Genomic DNA, 23,444 nt, shown 5'->3' on the forward strand with positions numbered 1-23,444 from the left:
CCTTCGGACTTGACAAGCAAGATAATCACACGAATGTCCGATTAGGTTCCTGCCAGAACACGGTGGTCACTGGAGAACATTTCATATGGTCGAGTCCCGTGACAGCATTGCGGTGCGAGACCTGCTAGTGTTCGTGTCAGGAGACGCTGGTCCATGCTGTTGAGGATGTCCTTTGTCAGCCCTGTAGTGCGGCGTTGCCATGCTGGAAGATTTACAGCGTGGCTGTTGTTGGATAAATGACAGAACGACAGAAGGCAAACCTTCATCCCGATACCTCTGTGTAATAAGGTTGCCTTGACAGATAACCAGTCCCCAGATCATGGCCTCACCCCCACCTTCACGTATTGATGTCCAGGACTCCACGTTCACCTGACGTCTGTGCACACGCTGATGTCGATCAGCTGGAGTGAGTGAGTGAGTATGGTAATACGCCGCTTATAGCAATATTCCTGCAATATCACGGCGTTGGACACCAGAAATGGGCTTCACACATTGTGCCCATGTGGGGAATCGAACCCGGGTCTTCGGCGTGACGAGCGGACGCTTTAACCACTAGGCTACCCCACTGCCTCTCCAACTGCAGGAGACAGTTAGCACCTGCTTTCCTTAGACAACAGGACTCGAACCTCGCACCTTCTAACACCAAACACACGAGCCAGTGTTTATCTGTTACGTCGGTGTTGAGGAGTCAACATACCATGTTCCCCTCATCCACCCGTGACACACGTCCGATTGCCGACGATGCCGTTGTCGTCGATGTCATTGCCGTTGATTCCGTTGTTGTCGCGCGGATGAGCGGTTTCGAGGATGACGTCTAGATCTGCTACTGTAACGGTCTTCAGTGGGCGTTGTGACAGTGCCTCCTAGTGCCTGTGCGTCGTCTGATTTTTCATCCATAAACGTAGAATCAACATTGAATTGCAAACGAATGTCTTTTCCATATGCGCATGCGTCAATTCATTCTGGGGACCAGCGGCCCTCTCTGAACTGTTGATGAATGAGGCAAATAAATATGTGTTTTTTTCACTGTGCTCCGAGTGTATTTCAGCAGCTCTAATGTGCATTTTGTTGACAGCGTGTTAGCAAAATGCACGTTTTTCATTGAGATGGACATGTTCTCGCACTTTGTTTTATCGAATACATTTAAGTGTATTTGTGCGAAATTTTACACCATGATTTAAGTTCTGTGTTTGAGCCCTTAAAACAATTAAACGAAAAGCTTCTTGGTGTAGTTTCTTTCAGACGTCAGTTTATCTAGAATATCGCTGAATACCGCGTTAACAAACAACACAGCGAGGCGGGGCTGCTCCGACACGTAATTTGACGAATGCCTTTCTTCCCATTTTCGGAATTGATATTTTTGGAGAATTTGTAATCACGGTATTAAAGACCCGCTGAAATTGAAATGCACTGACACAAGACAAATTGATGATGTGTTGGCAACGTGATGAGTAATGATAATGAAGATTACCTTGTCAGTGTTTATAACTGTGCGGCTGTGTGACGAGGTTTGGTTTAACTTCGCTGCATGAGTACCAGGATTATAAGTACATCCCCTGCATATCACAATCCGTTCACACGAAACACCCTGCATACCACACTCCTTGCTAACCACACCTCATATCCATCACACCCTTTGTCCACCACGCCCCCCTGCCCACCGCGCGCCTTGCTCACCACGCCCCCTGTCCCCCACGCCCCCTGCCAACCGCGCGCCCTGCTCACCACGCCCCCTGCCTACCGCGCGCCCTGCTCACCACGCCCCTGTCCACCGCGCCCCTGTCCCCTGCTCACCGCGCGCCCTGCTCACCACGCCCCTGTCCACCACGCCCCCTGCCAACCACGCCCCCTGCCAACCGCGCGCCCTGCTCACCACGCCCCTGTCCACCGCGCCCCCTGCTCACCACACGCCCTGCTCACCACACGCCCTGCTCACGAGACCCCCCTACCCAGCACGCGTTGCCGACATCGCAGGGTCGATGGAGTAGCCTAATGGTTAAAGTGTATGGATTCGATTCCAAAAATAGGTACAATGCGGGAAACCATATCCTTCGCTGTCATATTGCCAGCGGAGATAAACTTCTCACTCACTCACTCACTCACTCGCCAGCTCAACTAGAAGAAGGTAGTCAACACACTACGTCTAACGTTGCACACTACGTCTTTGTCACGCTACCTCTCCCCCCGCGCTTCCCGCAGTCGTCAAACTCGTGTCGGTGTGTGGCTTATCTGTCCGACGTGGACGGAAACGGCGTTGCCGCAGGGCGACCCGGACATGCATGGTCACATAACAATGCGACTTGTTACACGGGTCTGTCAGTATGATCTGTCTCGGTGATAGCTGTGCTTTACATGCCACTATACTGCTCACTACCACCCAGGGATTGCCACATGAACAGGGGATGATATCTACGTCACGCCTTTCATGTTGTTGCTGTTGTTGTTTTCATATTGATAAACCGGATAAAAATCAAAATTACACTAACAGTATAAATCAATAAAGAATCAGAAAGGTCTATACGAATGTGATTTAATAAAAGTTATGGTGTAATAAAGTAAAAAAATATTTTCAATTGACGTTGCCGTTCATTGTAATGGATTCGATAAATATATTGAGTATCAGTATTTTGGTTATTATATCACCACTTATGTATGAGGGCTAACAACTAGACACGAAGGAAGGAAATCTCCTAAATATTAAAATCTGCATTTAATTGAATTGAATTTTATGTACCTCTGTGAAGACCCGGATTAAAATTGATCTTCCGCGATCCATGATTATTGTAAGAGGAGATTAAGGGGGTCGGGTGGTCAGGCTCGCTGACTTCGTTGACACATATCATCGTGTCCCAACTGCGTAGATCGATGCTCATGAAGATAATGGCTGGATTGTCTGGTCCAGACTCAATTATTTACAAACCGCCGCCATATAGCTGGAATATTGCCGAGTGCGGCGTAAAACAACAATGAAACAAAGAAACTTTAGAACATCCATACTGGAAACTGTATTGTGTGCCTCGTAGATTGTCGCTAAGTGAGCAGGGCAAAGTTATTCTGGGTGCATAATCTCGATCAGTTACAGTCACCAAATGCAATTTGGCAGAACTGAGTGATCGAAAGAGATATGTTAGCGTTTATAGAATTGCGATTAACACAAGCAGCACCTCGGTGTGATCGATTTGAGTTGTTCAAACATTGCCTTCACTGTATAAATGATGGATCATTTCTGGATCAATGAAGAAAAATGTGCGCAAGGAGAATGTTACACTTTGCCCTGGCCTGACAGAAGAGATAATTATCCATGGGAATATGTTTTGTTGAGATCTGTTTTTGATAACCCAGTGAAATGTCGCCGTTTTAACTCTTTCTGTCCTGGGGATCCCACTGGAAACGAGGACGTGCAATGTCCGTGGTTTTCCTATATTTTCCTCATGTCGTTTTATGTTGACTTATTAAAGGAGGAACAATTTATGGATAGACAACTTCTTTACTGCAATAGATACGATGTTTCGACTGACTGACTGACTGAGTTTAGTTTTACGCCGCTTTTAGCAATATTCCAGCAATATCACGGCGGGGGACACCAGAAATGAGCTTAACACAGTGTGCCCATGTTGGGAATCGAACCCGGATCCTCGGCGTGACGAGTCAACGCTTTAACCACTAGGCTACCCCACCGCCCCTACGATGTTTCGATGTAGATGCTAGCGTTGTTATGAAGCAAGTCATGAAGATTGATCCAATATTCATCATACAAGCTTCTAAATGCCACTGAAAGAAATCATCAACTAAATAAAAGTCAGGAGAGTAAGTGAGTGAGCTGTGTTTGACTCCGCGTCAAGCCATGTTGCTGCCATATTGGTTTCTTGAGGTCATCAATAATGAACTCAACATGTTGCAGCTGTACTGAGGATCAAACCTGGCGTTAGTGTGAAGCGGATACCTCAACTACTCCCCTAACCTATGTCGTCAGAGTTTATCTGTGAAATATCTTGTTTCTCGCGATATCATTGTCTTCATGTAACCTAGCAACCACCATGTAATTTGTCTCAATAAAGGAGGAACTTGCCACCACTATATCCATTGTTGGCGTTTTATGCTCATTAAAACGGAAGGTTTCACCTCTATTGGAGTCACCCCACTCACAGGTAATCTTGTAGATCACTTCTTTGAGGGGTTGTATTTTGGAGGGTAGGTTACAGCCTTAGGTTGGAGAATGTTATACAGTATCAACTTGTTTTTACTGGTTTTACGACTTAAAACAGTGAAACACTCTCGCCTATGCATGTAATTTGGCCGGGTGATAGACTGTGACACACTCTCACATATTCTAAAATAAAGACTCAGACAGAAAACACATCATCATCATCATCACTGCTTTATGCCAATCTGTATCACTCTGGGAGATGTCAGATAGCAATCAGCATTGATTGCTCTGACAACGCTACATATAGGACAGTCGTTACCATCAGGGGGAAACTCTACAGTATTAGCTTTGTTTCCTCCACGAGTGTTACTGGCGAGTGACAGAAGGTCCTTGTGTCTGTCGCCTCTTAAAGAATCAAGTATGAGCGCGTCTCGCCAATAACTTCAGTCTGGCCCAATCTATTCCACGAACTAACTTCCATTCTATAAATCCAAACGTCCACAGTCGGTGAGTCGGTGGGTGAGTGAGTGATACCGTGAGGGGTTTTGGTTAGGCGGATGACTATGTGGGGGTAGGGTTTGGAAAGTCATTTGTATGTGTGTGTGTGTGTTTGTGTGTGCGCGCATGTGTGTGTGAGACATGAAATGTCAGCTGATGTAGGATTGAATTCCGAAGTGATTCCACTTGTTACCATTTCAACAACAAATATAAGCGTCATATTCTTTACATAGTCATTATAATTTCTGTGTTTATATTTACACCCATCCAGTGATAATTTATTGCTATCGTGTCTACTGTGATGACCTATTCAGACTGAAACCACATATGCTTTCAAGCATGTGAGTGAGTGAGTGAGTATGGTTTTAGCATATAGTAAAATCATGGCGAGGGACACCAGAAATGGGCTTCACACAGTGTGCCCATGTGGGGAATCAAAATGTATGGCATGGACAACAAAGCGTCTGTAGCCTAGCATGCAGGTATTCACACAATTTCATACATATTGGCTTTCGTTTTGACTGGTTGGTTGGTTGCTGTTTAACGCCGCACCCGGCAATATTCCAATATGGCGGCGGTTCGTTTTTACTGACGCTGGTGTTAAGATACTATATGGTGGGACCTCCTGAACATAATGTTTTTTGTGAGTGCAAATATTGTGCTTTATGAAGCCTTGTAACAGTTCAACTGCATGGTAGGGCGCTGATCACAATCGGGTGGATCTAAACCTCAAGACCTGCAGATCTTAGCAACCAAGGGAGACGACTCTTGTGATGTCACTGGGCAACCGTATATAACAGAACCTTGGTTCTAGCATGTTCTGTATTTGTCAGTGGGTTGGTTGGAAATCTTCCCTGTGATGTGTTTACGCGTCCAGTGATAGGATTTTTGATTGAGGTTAAAGGTTAAATTGGATAAAGTTCCTTGTGTTGCTGAACATATAACAAAACCGGATATCCCTTCACTTGTTTTGCTAGGACAATGACATAAACCCACGAGAGACTAAGTGATTGAGTGAGTGAAAGAAAGAGCGACAGAGTGACTGAGTGGATGAAAGGAGGAGTGACTGAGTGAGTGAGTGCATGAAATGAGTGACTGAGTGAGTGAGTGAAAGAAAGAGCGGCAGAGTGACTGAGCGGATGAAAGAAGGAGCGGCAGTGTGACTGAGTGCATGAAATGAGTGACTGAGTGAGTGAGTGGATGAAAGGAGGAGTGACTGAGTGAGTGAGTGAAAGAAGGAGTGGCAGTGTGACTGAGTGGATGAAAGAAGGAGTGGCAGTGTGACTGAGTGCATGAAATGAGTGACTGAGTGAGTGAGTGGATGAAAGAAGGAGTGGCAGAATGACTGAGGGGATGAAAGGAGTGGCAGAGTGAGTGAGCGGATGAAAGGAGTGGCAGTGTGACTGAGTGAGTGAGGGGATGAAAGAAGGAGTGGCAGAATGACTGAGGGGATGAAAGGAGTGGCAGAGTGCCTGAGTGGACGAAAGAAGGAGCGGCAGAGTGACTGAGTGAGTGAAAGAAGGAGTAGCAGAGTGCCTGGATGAAAGAAAGTGACTGAGTGAATGAAAGGAGTGGCAGAGTGACTGAGTGAAAGAAAGTGACTGAGTGAGTAAAGGAAAGAGCAGCAGAGTGACTGAGTGAGTGAAAGAAGGAGAGGCAGACTGACTGAGTGGATGAAAGAAAGAGTGACTGAGTGGATGAAAGAAGGTGTGGCAGAGTGAGTGAAAGAAAGAGTGACTGAGCGGATGAAAGAAGGAGTGGCAGAGTGAGTGAAAGAAAGAGTGACTGAGTGGATGAAAGAAGGAGTGGCAGAGTGAGTGAAAGAAAGAGTGACTGAGTGAGTTAGTGAAAGAGTGACTGAGTGAGTGAGTGAAAGAAAGTGAGTAATTGAGTAAATTTTGGAATCATTGAAGGACTAAAAGACGGAACGAGTGTGTGAATAATTGAGTAAGTTTTAGAGTAAGTGAGTGAATGACTGCATGTGGCCATTGTAACTAACTAACCACTCCTCTAGTCGCAAAGAGGATGTTAAATCTACTCCCATAAAAAAGGTGATTTGAAACATTTCACATTTGCATATTTTCATGGTTCGTCTGACCGTCTCCGTCTGTCAGGATCACAAGAGTTAACAAGGGGGCATACATGTTAATGCAAATCCTTCTCCAATTCTGATTCAAGATCCATATCGAAAACTAAGGGTCAGTCATGAAACGCTGGCGATAAAACTTTACTCTGAGTGAAATAGTCTGCCCTGGGGAAATGCAGAAACATATTTATTCCTGCCTAATCGTGTCGCAATGGTAAAAGACGGGGCATGGAATCACACAGACCAGCCATCGCTCCTAAATCAACAGTTATGAAAATGTATGAGGAAAAAGTACAAGGTCACGCTCGGAACGCAGTCCTAGTCTATCGCCAGCGAATCTGTTTGCGTCGCGATTGACTAGGAAGGAAATTTGAATTTCGAGATAGCATAGCTAGCCTTGATGTTAATTTCATTATCGTTAGTGCAAGGCTAGCTTCCGGACCAGAGAGTTCTAACGCAGGACCTTCCGTGAACGGTAGTAACATCCCCGCTATGACTGCGACGCGCTCGTTGGGTCTTCTCTGGCTTGTGTGTCTCAGTGTGGGTGAGTATTCTTCATTTATATCTTCATGTTATCAATATGTAACGGACGTTTCGTTTCAACTGATCATGTCACTGTATTAGGTCTACTTTTCGTGTATCTATATTTTATCTTTCGCTTATGGATAGCAATAATTGTTTACAATGTTCCTGTACGCCAGATTTTGTTTAATATGCGGTTTCAATAACTATTGCGATGTGTGTTGGATTGTGTGTCCTTTAACGCCTCACTCAGCAATATTCCAGATATGTGTCGGCACTCTGTAGTCGGTCCCGTTAAGTCGCCTTTTACGACAAGCATGGGTTACTGAAGATCCTAAACCGGATCTCCCTCTAAACCAGATCTTCATGGGTTGGATCTTCTGAAGTAAAATAATTAAATATTTTATACACAAACTGGTGGTGTATACCTTTCTAACATTGACTGCATTGGCAGGGTTCTATTAATAAGAGCAGGTTGTCAATCCCAGCCCGGAACATTCTGACCCGGATATTCACGGGTGTTGCCGCTTAATTGTCGGTCTTTGTCGAAGGAGTAAGTGGCTTGGCTCTGTTGTCACTTTGAGGCGTATTTTAGTTATATCTGCCATGGCAGCCTGTTATTTGAGAGATTCCAAAAGTACTGCAAGTGCTGGACGTGTAATGTTCTGTAAAACCACAAGCACTCGTTACTCATTATAATAAAACCAGGATTATTTTCTGGAGTATGTGGGCATCTACAATTTGTCTCACGTCATTGTTAAGATGAAGACAATGATGAAGATGATGCAGACATTTACGACATTTGAGACATGGAGCCATCTACATATCCTGACAACACCGAGGCTTTTATCGTGGTCTCGAACACGAATACGTTAAAAACTAAATTGGTGTTATTTAAAGCTAGGGAAAAGCTAAAAATATAAATGTCTCATAAATCTGACCAGATACTTTGAGTTATTGTTTTTGAATAGAGTTATATCGTGATATCGATACACCACGTCTGTTATAACTTCATCTTACATGCCATGTCTATATCGAACTTCGTATAAGCCGATTTCCGGGCCAACAAGAGCCAGCTGACCAACCCACGGACCATTGTGACATATTGACCCTGTGACCGTCATAATTAATGATGCATGAAACCTTTACATTAATTATTGCTTACATATTCATTAAACATTAAAATTTCCTCTGTTTTTTTATAATTGTTGTGTGTGTATTATTGGATTCAACTATTTGCGCAGTGGGGTTGTCTATTTCCTTGTTTAACGTGACCTGGGGCTAAAAGTCCTTATAACGAGGCTATACATATCCTTGTGGCGAGTGGAAAACACAGATGTCTGTAGCAGCGGCAGCGACAAGGAAAACAAGCCAATTAGAAAAAAAGCAGTCTATGCACCGACTCGGTTGTATTGAGGCGAGTGTTCGCGCATACTGTAATCTGACGTTTCAAATGTTGTCAAATATCTCCTCAACTACTGACATTTTAGGCTGCTTATATAGGAACTACTGAACCGGTTTTCACAAAGAGACTCTTGTTTATACCACACCAGACTTCCGGGTTCGCTGGTCGAGTGGTTGAATTCTAGATGCAGCCTCTTTCTAGGTTTGCCTTTACCGTTATCAGAATCTACAGCTTGGCTCCTGGGACTTGAAGACGAAGGGTGAAAACAACAGTTTAAGAAGTAAAGGTTTTTGTTAAGCATACCAAATAGATTTGGCTTTCACGAATTTGACTCCATTCCGTCTCGTTACCAACTGATCAAGGCTTCTGTTTTTTTCGCCGAACATCAAACAATTACATCGACTATCTGCCGACAAGACGCTATTTCAGTTAAATGGAATTGAACTCGAAAACGTTTAAGGGAGCTTTTAATTGAAGACCAGACTGTTCAGAGCTCGCACGCTGCCTCTGTGGGAGAATATGTTCATATTCATTCTGGGCAATGTTGAAAGGATAGACTGGGGAGTTGGTTAATCTGCTCTCAAGTGCTGTCCGTGAAGTTCAAAAACACCAAGAGACTTATATAGATTTGTCAAGGGACTTCATGCTTCCAATCTGGTCTATATTCTTAACAGAAGACGTTTTAACGTAGTGGAATCAATAGCTAATCACCAGGAGCGGAGACACCCAGTGGCCCCACATTAGGAATCGAACCCGGTATTCAGCGTCACTACGAATGAGTGAGTCAGTGAGTGAGTGAGTTTCTAGTTTAACGCCATTTGTAGCAATATTCCAGCAATATCACGGCGGAGGACACCAGAAACGGGCTTCACACATTGTACCCGTGTGGGGAATAGAACCCAGTATTCAACGTCATTTCGACCGATCCCTTAACCACTACACTATCCCATCGACTCGTTTATATATAGAACCGGCTTACCACAGGATTTCAGCTTCCAATATTTGTGGTGAGAAACTAACTCGATCTGGTGTTCACGCTAGTTGTCATGGGTGATGCGTGTCGTTTCCAAAATGTATAGATGCTCTTGATGTCAATCACTAGAGTTAAACAACAAACCGAATTTATTCCACAAAGATCAATTTTCCATTATCATCAGTAAACAGCGTTAATTTCGAAATTATCATACTCGAATCACTTCTAATCGGCACTATAGTTTTTCTCAATCCGTTTGTGTTGAATTATGGATGACGTACTTCACATATTTATTTCTAGGTACTTCGAGTTATCGATGTTTAATGTACTATAATGCATCACTTGCAAACTCTAACCTATATGATTTTTTTAATAGATACCAGTTATTCGACATATATGTAGGTGCTATATTATCTAATGAGCTGTATCTAAATATATACGTACGTTATCCCGAATTCAGTCTCTCTTATCTTGTGGTATTTTTATGAAATTGGCATGCTATATGTAACACATGCTTGATTCGACGAAACAGCTTCCGAACAGTTTCACGCAAGCCAATCTTAATTCATGAGACGGAATATCTGTAAGCGGGGAAATGTTCTGATGTCAACTTCCGTATTTCTCAACCCATTTCGGAGCATCGTCTCACTCCCAGTTCACTACTAGTTCAGTTGTCCACCCTCAGTATCGTCTCACTCCCAGTTCACTACTAGTTCAGTTGTCCACCCTCAGTATCGTCTCACTCCCAGTTCACTACTAGTTCAGTTGTCCACCCTCAGTATCGTCTCACTCCCAGTTCACTACTAGTTCAGTTGTCCACCCTCAGTATCGTCTCACTCCCAGTTCACTGCTAGTTCAGTTGTCCACCCTCAGTATCGTCTCACTCCCAGTTCACTACTAGTTCAGTTGTCCACCCTCAGTATCGTCTCACTCCCAGTTCACTACTAGTTCAGTTGTCCACCCTCAGTATCGTCTCACTCCCAGTTCACTGCTAGTTCAGTTGTCCACCCTCAGTATTGTCTCACTCCCAGTTCACTACTAGTTCAGTTGTCCACCCTCAGTATCGTCTCACTCCCAGTTCACTACTAGGTCAGTTGTCCACCCTCAGTATCGTCTCACTCCCAGTTCACTACTAGTTCAGTTGTCCACCCTCAGTATCGTCTCACTCCCAGTTCACTCCTAGCTCAGTTGTCCACCCTCAGTATTGTCTCACTCCCAGTTCACTACTAGTTCAGTTGTCCACCCTCAGTATCGTCTCACTCCCAGTTCACTACTAGTTCAGTTGTCCACCCTCAGTATCGTCTCACTCCCAGTTCACTGCTAGTTCAGTTGTCCACCCTCAGTATTGTCTCACTCCCAGTTCACTACTAGTTCAGTTGTCCACCCTCAGTATCGTCTCACTCCCAGTTCACTACTAGTTCAGTTGTCCACCCTCAGTATTGTCTCACTCCCAGTTCACTACTAGTTCAGTTGTCCACCCTCAGTATCGTCTCACTCCCAGTTCACTCCTAGCTCAGTTGTCCACCCTCACTATCGTCTCACTCCCAGTTCACTCCTAGCTCAGTTGTCCACCCTCAGTATCGTCTCACTCCCAGTTCACTACTAGTTCAGTTGTCCACCCTCAGTATCGTCTCACTCCCAGTTCACTGCTAGTTCAGTTGTCCACCCTCAGTATTGTCTCACTCCCAGTTCACTACTAGTTCAGTTGTCCACCCTCAGTATCGTCTCACTCCCAGTTCACTACTAGTTCAGTTGTCCACCCTCAGTATTGTCTCACTCCCAGTTCACTACTAGTTCAGTTGTCCACCCTCAGTATCGTCTCACTCCCAGTTCACTCCTAGCTCAGTTGTCCACCCTCAGTATTGTCTCACTCCCAGTTCACTACTAGTTCAGATGTCCACCCTCAGTATCGTATAACTCATGACAAATAAAAAAGACTTGTAATAAAAGACATGTGCATATATTAGTAGCATCAGGCCAAAATAAACAGTATAAAGGAAATGTTGCTATTTTGATTAATGAATAATAAAGTTTCTTCACTACCACGAATATAAACTGTGGAGTTTGGTGCTATCCCGTTGTGAAAGGGTTCCTGTTCTGTTGTATTAATGAGAGTACAACTGACCCTACACGTCATCCATGTATCTTACAACAGTCAGATTACAATTAAGGATGACAAGCCACGCTATGGCAGGTTGCTGCCTCCTCCGTAGCGCTCCATTTCACGAGTGAAACCACGGTGTGTGTGTTCTTGTCCTCGTCCAAGGGGACCCTTAGCCAGTCAAGTAGCTGCAACGCCTCACGCGCCGGGACTAATCTAACCTGGCCCACGATATCTGCAATCTGGGTACACGATGTCTGTAATCTAGCTTCACGATGTCTGTATTCTAGCTTCACGACGTCTGTAATCTGGCTTCACGATATCTGCAATCTGGGTACACGATGTCTGTAATCTAGCTTCACGATGTCTGTAATCTAGCTTCACGACGTCTGTAATCTGGCTTCACGATGTTTGTAATCTTGCTTCACGATGTTTGTAATCTGGCTTCACGATGCTTGTCTTCAAGCTTCACGATATCTGTAATCTGGCTTCACGATGTCCGTAATCTGGCTTCACGATGTTTGTAATCTAGCTTCAGGATGCTTGTCCTCAAGCTTCACGACGTCTGTAATCTGGCTTCACGATGTTTGTAATCTGGCTTCACGATTTTTGTATTCTAGCTTCACGATGTCTGTTATCTGGTTTCACGATGCCGAATATGGCTTCACGATGTCTGTATTCTAGCTTCATGATGTCTGTAATCTAGCTTCACGATGTGTGTAATCTGGCTTAAGCACAAAGTCTGTTGGAGAATGTCGCCGCTCTGTACGGTCTCTCTCACACCATGAACACGCAATCTGCTTGTTATTTTCTGTCGACTGATTCGCTAATGCCGTGTCCGTGGATGAAGTTACCGTCAGAAACGTTTGCGTAAGAGCAAAGTTCGAAACATCGCTTTTGTCTATCTGAATAAATCGAGTCATCAAAATACCTGTTGTAGCTCTGGAAAAGCCATCTGTTCTTTCGATATGGGATGCCCCCATGTGTATCGTTCCAGTTGCTCGATCTGCAGTCATGCAGTTCTGTTGGTGGTTTTCTCCTGATGTGCATGCTCTTCTGGTTTTGGTAAACGTTTATAAGCAAAGCACGCGTGATTCTACCGATTTGATGGCTGCATAAGTGTAAGGAGTATGCGAACAGTTGATTGAGTTGAAGTGATGTGTTTGGCCCGTTCTTTATACACGTGCTGACATTATACTAGTTATACTTGTGTAATGTGTAACGTTTCTTATGAAGTTCAGTATAGATAAGCAGCACGTAATAATCTTCCAGTTAATACAATTAATGTTTAAACAGCTTCCACACGACTACGTGTATGTATGACTTCGAAAAACATTCGCGACGAAACATCTTTTAGTGATGACGGTAGTGGTGATACACGACTTGATGAATGTATCGCTCAACTTCAGCCGTGTTTGCATGACCTCCTTGACGAGATACGGCTCAGTTAATTGGGTGGACGTGATGGATGTACTTGTCTGTTGTAAGCCGAAACATTAGAGCGAGTGGTTATCTCCGCGTTAATAGACTGACTCAACACACCATAGATTACACAACAGGCCCACAAAACACAACACGCAAACTGCGGCGGTTTTAGGTCTTGGTTTCAGCTTCTTTGGAGCCACAGTAATAAAATTTTAACTAATTTGCGTCTCTTTTTCTTTCTGAAAAAGTTTAAGTTTCTTTGTAGTTTTCTGTCTGCTTCATCTTTGAAAGATTAGACTATTTAAAAGACGCCACTTCTAATTTCTCATAAGGATTATATGCCTTGATTAATCCGACCAGGGGGTAGCATAGTGGACAAAGCGTTCTCTCGCCACGCTAAAGGCCCGTGTTCCAGGCCTATTAAGTACGAAGTGTAAAGCCTATTTGTGATAGGGTAGCCAAGTGGTTAAAGCATTCGCTCGTCACGCCGTTGACCTGGGTTCGATTCCCAACATGGGTACACTGTGTGAAGCCCATTTCTGGTGTCACCCGCCGTGATATTGCTGGAATATTGCTAAAAGTGGCGTACAACTAAACCTCAGTAAACAATCTGAAGATAATGCTAAAGCGACACCACACCTACCCACTCACACGTTCTACAGAGACGAAAAAAATAAAAATTAAAAATTAAAATACCCCCCGCCCCCACCAAAAAAACCAGTTACGTATGTGAAATTAGTTGTGTTAAACCGAAAAAGTAACAACTGATTTGTGAAGAACAGTGAGTCAGTGAGTGAGTGAGTGAGTGAGTGAAAGCTGTGTACCTTTGTTTGCACAATGAAAACTTAAAGGATGTCGGTTATGTTGTGCCATGTTCTGTGAGGAATGCACCAAATTCAAACCATAAAGCTCCCCGTGATAGACCATGACCTACTGAGGTCCACCCTGCACCTCCCCATCCCTCACCAAAACTGATTTTTGTCTGAAGCCCCAGGACGTCCTGGAAATAATATAGAATATTAACAATGTAACTATAGGGATCCACTACCCCTTTTTATCATATTCATGGTGGTACCCAAGTGATGCCATTTCCACGAGAATATCATTGAAACTGTAGCACTTATCTAACCGAATGTAGTTCAGGTACCCTAATGTTGAATATTCACTCCACCCAGATCACTCTTAATATTAATAAATTATATATTCTGCACATATTCTTGGGATATATTCACATACAGTAGGTATATTTTCCTCTTGTTATTAGCGCGAATATGGAATTCCAAGTTACCATCATACGTTCCAAACATCCGAAGCAACATTTATATGTATGCCGTCTCATGTTTCATGTGAAGCATCCCTGGCACAAGGTCAAGGCTGTTCCAAGGAGTTTCTGGACAAGGTGCAGGTGTGCCACGACGAGCTGGACGGCCTGCCACGTCTCCTGCACGACACCCTCCTGGCGGTGGACAATTTTGAGAAGATTACAGCTCATTGCAGGTTTGTACTATAGCATGAACTGATCTGGGGCTTTTTCCAAAACAGCACGAACAGCATCGTGTGCGTGATGCAAAAACAGCCCACATATCGTGTTCAAATGCAGCATTTTCAGCGCTTCAGGTTCAGAGACGAATCAGACAGATGTGTTTAAGTATTACACCTGCCTGTCTGTGTAATTACATAATGTGACAGAGAGCGAACTCGGGCCATAAATCAATGCGTTTTGTTTATGGTGTATAGCCTGATTGGTGTTAAGTTCAAATTGCATGTGGTCAGTGATCGCAGTTGTGTATTGAATATTGTCATTAGCAGACAGGCAGGCAGACACACAGGTGTCAATAAAACAAGACATTGAGTTTTGTCTGTGACAGCGACATATCTATATCACAGTTAGAAATTGTGTCAACGCTAAATAATGACATTGCTTTTAAGTATCGAACTGAGAAAGTGACTCGGTAAGAAGAACGTGTGGTGAAATAGACAAATGAAATTATATAAACAGTTTATTTACTGTCATAACATATAAAAAAGCTCGCGCCTGTGAGATATCAACAAAACATTATGAAAATAGCTCACACCAAAGCCTTCACCGAGTATTCACCAGACAGCCCGCTTCCAAGTTGCGCGAACCTATTTCACTGCGCACGTGCTATGAGCGCAGCCCAGCTGTTGAAACCCGTATTCCCCAGAAAAGTCTGGGGAAAATTAGTGAAACGTTTGAACTCTGATTTCGCGCGTTTTTTTTCATCGCGTTATTTTTCAACTTTATAAGTTGAATTTGCATTTTTTGACGCTTTGTTTCGGTAAGTCCATACCGAAAGGTATCAGAATCTGCAAAGTTGTGTTTTACGTTGCATGTGACCTTTAACGGGTTATGAATTACTCCGAAATGGTCGATAGGACCAGATGCCTACAGAAGGCAGTCGTCTCATTACTGTGTTCTTGCTTATGCTGATGATGAAACTGAGCATCCGGTTCCGTAGATGGACAAAGAGCAGGTGATGGTCATCTTGTCTTCCAGTTCTGGGACTGTCAGATGCCTGGCCAGTCTGGTTGACGCGTCTCATTGGTCTGATGATGGTCGACCGTATACAGCCGAATATTCCGGCAATATGGGTGTTCGAAGCCCTCATCAGCTGCCACAGTCTAACGTCTTGTTCTCGGGGGCAGTGGGGTAGCCTAGTGGTTAAAGCGTTGGCTCGTCACGCCGAAGACGCGGGTTCGAATCCCCACATGGGTACAATATATGAAGCCCATTTCTGGTGTCCCCCGCCGTGATGTTGCTGGAATATTGCTAAAAGCGGCGTAAAACCAAACTCAGTCAGTCAGTCAGTCTTGTTCTCGCTCCGCTGCTGGTGATCTTGGCATTTTGATGTTTGCCTTAACAGGTACACTCCTAACAATCTCAGTCGACACTGTGTTTCATACTGTTGGCGTGTGTGTTTTGGCAACATGTACACAATGCTTGTGACTTTTGATCATGACACTTAAAAATAATCCCCAAACACCAGGTGTGAATTTCTTTTCTACATCAGTCTATATCGACTAGCACCTGATAGTACCTGAAGTACAAGCAGGTGCACTCGAGATGCACATAAACACTGCACATGATATACACGGTATACAAATATGCAAACAGGTTTGATATGAAGACAGCGTTATCAACACTCAGAACAATGAGTGGTCAGACTTGCTGATTTGGTTGATGCATGTCATCGTATCTCATCGTATCCATGCTCAAAAGTTTAATCACTGGATAGTCTGACACATGCTTCAACGCTATAAGTATCTTTACTGAAACGTCGCCATTGTACAATAAAGAAGTTGATCTTCCATAAAACTTGTCTTTCCTATTGCTTACAACATCCAGAATGCCTCTCATACAGTACAGACTCGATTATTACAATCCATCGTCGTATAGCTAGAATATAAATAATATACAAACAAAACAAACATACAGTTATTCATAGTCATTAGAACCATCTATTTTATCGGACCAATACTTTCCAACAGTGTCCTAACAGAACACAGATTAACAAAGGGTGATGGAAAAGTAACGGCAAAAACGTATACCCTTGAAAATAGGATTTGAAATCGCGATTCATTCAAAACCTTGACCTTGTTATTTTTAACCCTTTGGTTTGTTTTAACTTTTACTTAACTATTTCCATTTGGTGAAGACACATGCCGATGTACCCAGTCGACATATTGTGTTGAGTATCGCTGCTGTGCTGTCTGCGTGGCGGTAATCACATGTCGATCAAGCTGTTGTATTTAGTGAGTGAATCAGTGTGCCTTTATACCGCTTTCAGCAATGTTCTTTTACATAAATTCATTAAATGTAGTAGATGGGAAATAACTCTTCTGTCCTTAATTAAATTTAATAAACAACGACCCCAGTTACAAATGAAGCGTCCGTACAATATGTGTTATATATCCACACTCCAACATTAATGTCGAAGTTGGCAAGTGCTCACACTGAGAGATTCTTACAAGAAGAAATAAAAATGTATTCATGGCAAATGTGCTTCAATGTGTTCTTTTGTGTGTCGTCAGTTATGGTTATGTGATCTTTTATCAATTAATAGACTGAGCGGGATCGATTTTGGGTTGTTTGTTTGAGTATTGGCTCTTGAGGACATCCATGTTTTATCCGAATGATCGAAGTGTGCTTTACCTACTACGTGTTATTCCCAGGACATCGTAGGGCTATCTTTGTGATCTATCTCTTATTGTACGTGCCTCCTGGGGTGGTCAGTGTTTGTTAAACGGTAAACGTCCTAAAAGCTCTGCCGAAACATTCTCTTTTTCTCCTAGCATCGCCGATTGTAATGTAATGTGATGCCGTGTGGATCAAGGTATTGGGTATTGGGGTAGAAAACATGTCATTTTTGCAAACATATATCAGCTCTATATGGTATGCTGACGATTCGTCAAATTATTTGGGATAATTTAGCACGTGTTTACTGCTGAGTGTAAGTTCGACGCATGTATTTAAAGACTTAATATGCAAAATCAACGATTTGTTGTTTTCAAATGTTTTGTCATGAGGAACATATCAAGGTAAATGGCAATATATTTAACAACATCAAGTGAAAACATCGAAACGATGAAATCACGGTTGGGGTAATAATAGGCTCGGTGTCATACTGCTCTACCTGATCCCTGTAACTATCACTACAACTATTACCACCCTCTACCACTCTCAACCACTATCACTAGGTACCACTATCACTACAACTATTACCACCCTCTACCACTCTCAACCACTATCACTAGGTACCACTATCACTACAACTATTACCACCCTCTACCACTCTCAACCACTATCACTAGGTACCACTATCACTACAACTATTACCACCCTCTACCACTCTCAACCACTATCACTAGGTACCACTATCACTACAACTATTACCACCCTCTACCACTCTCAACCACTATCACTAGGTACCACTATCACTACAACTATTACCACCCTCTACCACTCTCAACCACTATCACTAGGTACCACTATCACTACAACTATTACCACCCTCTACCACTCTCAACCACTATCACTAGGGTACCACTATAACTACAACTATTACCACCCTCTACCACTCTCAACCACTATCACTAGGTACCACTATCACTACAACTATTACCACCTCTACCACTCTCAACCACTATCACTAGGTACCACTATCACTACAACTATTACCACCCTCTACCACTCTCAACCACTATCACTAGGTACCACTATCACTACAACTATTACCACCCTCTACCACTCTCAACCACTATCACTAGGTACCACTATCACTACAACTATTACCACCCTCTACCACTCTCAACCACTATCACTAGGTACCACTATCACTACAACTATTACCACCCTCTACCACTCTCAACCACTATCACTAGGTACCACTATCACTACAACTATTACCACCCTCTACCACTCTCAACCACTATCACTAGGTACCACTATCACTACAACTATTACCACCCTCTACCACTCTCAACCACTATCACTAGGTACCACTATCACGACCATACTCTACCATCATCACCAGCAAATGCTGAACGTATTGTGTGTATAATTAACCAGGTTGTTGTGTTCTGAGTCCACTGGTGAAAACACCCCCGAAATAATGTCACGTAAACCCTATAGCATTTCAGCTTTGAGAATTCAGTTTGTTTATTTCCTTTACAAACGTCATGTTATAATTGCAGACGCAACGCCAGTGCCTTCGTGGCCCAGTGCTTCAGTCAGCTGTATGAGTGTCCGGAGCATGTTGCCACCAGGGATCGGTGTGACCTGGCTTCTCTGCACCCCGAGATACTGGCCCGGAGAATGGACCTCACATGTCGGCTCTTGGATGGTAAGTAAACCTCAAGTCGGGATAGATGATCTTTGGTGCTAACAATGCGTCCTTAACATGCCGAATACCAGGGTTCGATTCCCTGAATGTGTTCAATGTGAAGGCTGTGATGTAACAGCAAAGGCCGTGTATAAAGAGGTTTTGTTGCCCCCCACAATGCAACATGTAAAATGCAAAGTTTTGAAAATAGAAGCATGAAAAGATTGTTGATGCAGTTCTTCCAACTTAAGATCACTGTTTATGACATATACAATAACACAACATTGGCCATAATTCATTGATTGGTGTTTATATTATGTCGACAAAGTGTGTACTGACATCAGACTCCGCTTACATTGAGCTGTTAAAAGCCTCTCCTTTTTTCTCACAAAGGTTGAAAGTGACTTTCACCTTGTATTTATATTGAGCACTATTTAATGAAATATGTACTTGCCACCCATCTGTCTTTAATATAGTTAAACGCATTCAGACACAAAACACATTATTCCATTAGGCGTCACTGTTTTCTATACATACTGCTAGTATAATAAGCAAGAAGTAGCCTTGAGGCGCATTCCCAGAAGTCACTTCCCCAAAAGTCTAAATTTTAATCAAAGACAGAACAGACCAACTGTGTACTCCGCAGGGAGCTGAGAATATCACTGAAATACACACTTATTCTGTCCTCGTTGTAACAGTGCCACGGGGACCCTGATGTCTGGAGATAATGGAACGTGGCTCGACTTCAGGGACAGTTAACGGTTGTTGATATAATCCGACGTGAATAATAACCTGAAGTTGATATAATCCCTTTTGTCATACTGGCATGTGGATGGTAGTTTTCTCAGCAAATGTGGATCATACGAGGCGCGTTCGCTGGTCGCTGTCATTTCCAGCTCAGGGTTATACATTTGTGGAAGGGAATAGGATATTTCATCATTACTGAACGGTATCCAGTCATGGGTTCTTGACCACATTCCTGTGCTTGATTTTGTCCATCCGAGACATGTGTCTTTATTATTAATATGAACATATTCTTAATTAATATGTTTTTAAAAAAAAGATTGTTATAGCAGTCTGAACACTACCTTCCGTTTTAACTTCTTTCGCAATCAATTTTCTTTTAGTTATCAAGAAGGAGATGGATTGTGTAAACGAAAAGACATGCGCAGTGAAGAGATGCCTGACCACAATCCCTCAACAGTCTGACGTCATGACATTTGCTATATTGAGCCCACCACGGAAAGGAAGCGGTTGCAAGTAAGCAAACCATTTTATTTATCGCTTTCAGGCAGCTATGGAGTTTCCGGTCATATGTAACACTTGCATCGTTGATTATTTTGACATTTACTTGTCTAATGTGCTTTCCATAATGTTAAACCAAATACACCGCTTTGTGAAACAGGGTAATCCCAACACGCGGTCCGCTATAAATAGATTAATCAAACTTCTCTTGAAATAAATCCGCCTCTTTATGTACGTATAAAACTGTCTCCCTGTAGGCCATATTTATCTAGTTTTCGGCAGTTGAAAGGACGATGCAATATTTCGATTACTTGTGCGCATTATTGAAGATGATCGGTGTGATTGAGTTGAAAGTTCTCAAAACGATGATATGCTATCATCCCAGCTACAAGAACCGGATCTCGTTCCTGCTTGCCTTTGATTTCTCGCTACACATAGCTGTGCTCTGTCCCATAGTGGTAGAGAAAATCCCTTTCTCGCTGACTGTTTCCTCCACCTGTTGGTGAGATTTTGACTCAAATACATTACGTTGAACTGAACGTTCGAATATGAAATGAATACGATAATTACGACAAAATAACACCATTTAAATTCCTGATGATATGATATGGAAACCAAGTACTCAGAACGTTCGCATTCTACGTCAAAAGTCCTGCAAACATGGGTAAAATATTTGTTAACCCTTGGCATATCCACACCGATTTGTCTTGTTTGAATATGTTCAGGTCACGTCGGACCAACTATTCATCTTACTAACTCCTGAACAGTTTCATATTTTTGGAAATTTTAGTCAGTAAAGATCTTCATTTAATATATGTTCATTGTAGTGCACTTTGTTATAATATTTATGACCTACTGCTGTTTCCCTTTGCAGCTGGCTGGATCAGGTGAAGGTATGCTACGAGAAACATTTGCGAGGAGGATGTTCTGACGTCATAACGAACTACATGACCGCCATGTTGGAAACCCACAAGCCGCCATCTTGTTCGCCCCAACAATACACACCAATGTCCTTGACAATGTCGAATACGGCAGATAAAATGAACACAAAATATGTCGTATCAACGATGGTATTATATAGTCTATTTTTGCATTCGTGGACATAACTATTTTGGCCTTTGCGAGACATGTCTGTCGCAGGTGATTCATTATCTGCACGTTTTGCTATATGCCACGTGGGCTGCTATTTCATTACTGTAAGATAAGTAACAGCATACGAGACGATAGCAATTATTTGCAGATCGTATTAAATGTACATGACATTTGAATCGTAATATGAACCTTTCTTGCCTTATCGCTTATTGCAAGAAAACCGACACGCATACGCATAACGGTAATTGTATCAATGCCATTTCATGGACAACCTTTGGCTAATTTCACGACAAAGTTTTGTGTGTACATCAGCTGGGCAAACGAACGTTAATTCCAAATATTTCCGCACATCCAAAAGTATTTTGAGAAAATATCTGTACATATTTTATATAATATCTTTTTGTCCTTCATAGTGAAACCAGTTCTGCACAATTCAAATCAATTTGGAGAAATCCAAAGCAAACGTCTTCTAGAACTGCTTGGAAAGTGAGTTCTATAATTTTGCATTTGAAGTCATTCCTCACATGGAAAGTTGACGTGAACCTTCGTTGAGTGTTGATGATTTATCTTTCAAGATGCATGATGTATGACAGATTTACATAAATTTCCTGTGACACTGTGTATGTGGTTGAACACAATATGTTTGATATAAACATAATGAACGATAGTTCCACCGAGGCTTTTTGTCTACGTACTCCTAACGATATTCCAGCCATATTTTGTCAATGAACAAGGTAAACAAGGGAGATGCTTCTATGGACATGCAACGAATATATTGCAATGTATGCTACATCTCGGTCTAGTGAGTGAGTTCATGTTTTACATAGCATTGGTAATATGCAGCCATATACGATGAGAACGTTTCGGTGTAGATGTTAAGATTGTTATCAAGCAAGTGATTACAGTCCTGTGGGTAAAGTTTCGTATATACATATAACTATCTCCCTTGTCCATCACACCAACATCTCATCTTCACTCAAAGAAGTCAAGAAACAAGGTAACCACTCCAAATAACAGCATCCCATATAGAACCAAGAATATATATCTCCCCTTAACCAAAGTTCCCTCTCTCACAGTTATTGAGCACAGACTAGATCACACAAACAAAAGCTATCCAACCTTTCCATAAACCAAAAACGTATGTTTGCGTCAGTAGGATTCGAACAAGCTGCAACATTTCTTGGTTGGTGAACTATTTTGTTGCAGTGTAGGTTTTTTAAGACCAGTGAATCAGTTTCCCATGTATATCTATGCTTCAGTATTGGGAGTGACAACAAACTCTCTGCAAGACCATATGAAAGTTTCAATCGTCAACTCTCTGTCTAAAAATACTCCAGCAGCACCAGCCTTTGATGTCAACATTTCATTTTTGCTTAGGTTAAATCGAGCAAGCTTTTAAAACAGTGTAAACAGTGTTACACGCCTCTTGTTCAGAGATTGTTGATATGCACAACACAATTGATTGACGAAAGTGATATTATATACAATTCTCTAGTTTCTACTTTGCCATGTGGTCCCTTTCATCAGGCGAAGAACTGGATACTCTTGTCATTCGTGAACGCCTGGTACCATCGCTAATTTCACAGTAATCCATACATTCATGGTCTCTAAACGCAGAGATTTCTTACCTACACTGACAGGGTTTTGTCGGTTTCATTTGTATTAATGTCTGTGTATTTATCTAAACAAATTGAATAATTCAATCTGATATCATGATTTGATGAAACTGATACAGACCAGTATCATGCATGTCTTATTTGCCTTTAACACCCAAAATTAATGGAATTTGTTTCGTCATGTGTACGAGATAATGATAATGATATATATTTCATAGATTATATTTCATATTGTATTACGCACAGCTTAATGGATTTGATGGGTTTGAAGTTCCCTCTTTCCTTTATTTGTTTATCATTTGGTTGGTAGAATGTGCGGCAGAAAGGTTTGCTCAATAATGCTCAGTATATGTAACAGAAAGTAGTTGGGACACGTTTTAACACATCGAATTGTTGAGTGATACTGTACCTGTAACTACTGTAATTTACCGGTGAATGTGACTTTATGAATCGACTTGACGCATTTGCTGCGTGTCTTCCTGGTGCCCTCA

At 42.5% G+C, this 23,444-nt stretch overlaps 1 protein-coding gene across 1 annotated transcript; it reads left to right on the forward strand.

Annotated features, from left to right (window-relative positions):
* The first annotated feature begins 7,147 nt into the window (after positions 1-7,147).
* Positions 7,148-22,369, forward strand: LOC124269235. Its single transcript, XM_046704253.1, has 5 exons — positions 7,148-7,275; positions 14,510-14,654; positions 18,873-19,021; positions 20,128-20,260; positions 21,120-22,369. Exons 1-5 carry the CDS (start codon positions 7,224-7,226, stop codon positions 21,349-21,351), a joined length of 711 nt encoding a protein of 236 aa, XP_046560209.1. The 5' UTR covers positions 7,148-7,223; the 3' UTR covers positions 21,352-22,369.
* Positions 22,370-23,444: the final 1,075 nt, after the last annotated feature.

This window comes from Haliotis rubra, unplaced genomic scaffold (assembly GCF_003918875.1).
Source record: "Haliotis rubra isolate DU_JTF1 unplaced genomic scaffold, ASM391887v1 Scf143, whole genome shotgun sequence".
NCBI lineage: Eukaryota > Metazoa > Mollusca > Gastropoda > Lepetellida > Haliotidae > Haliotis > Haliotis rubra.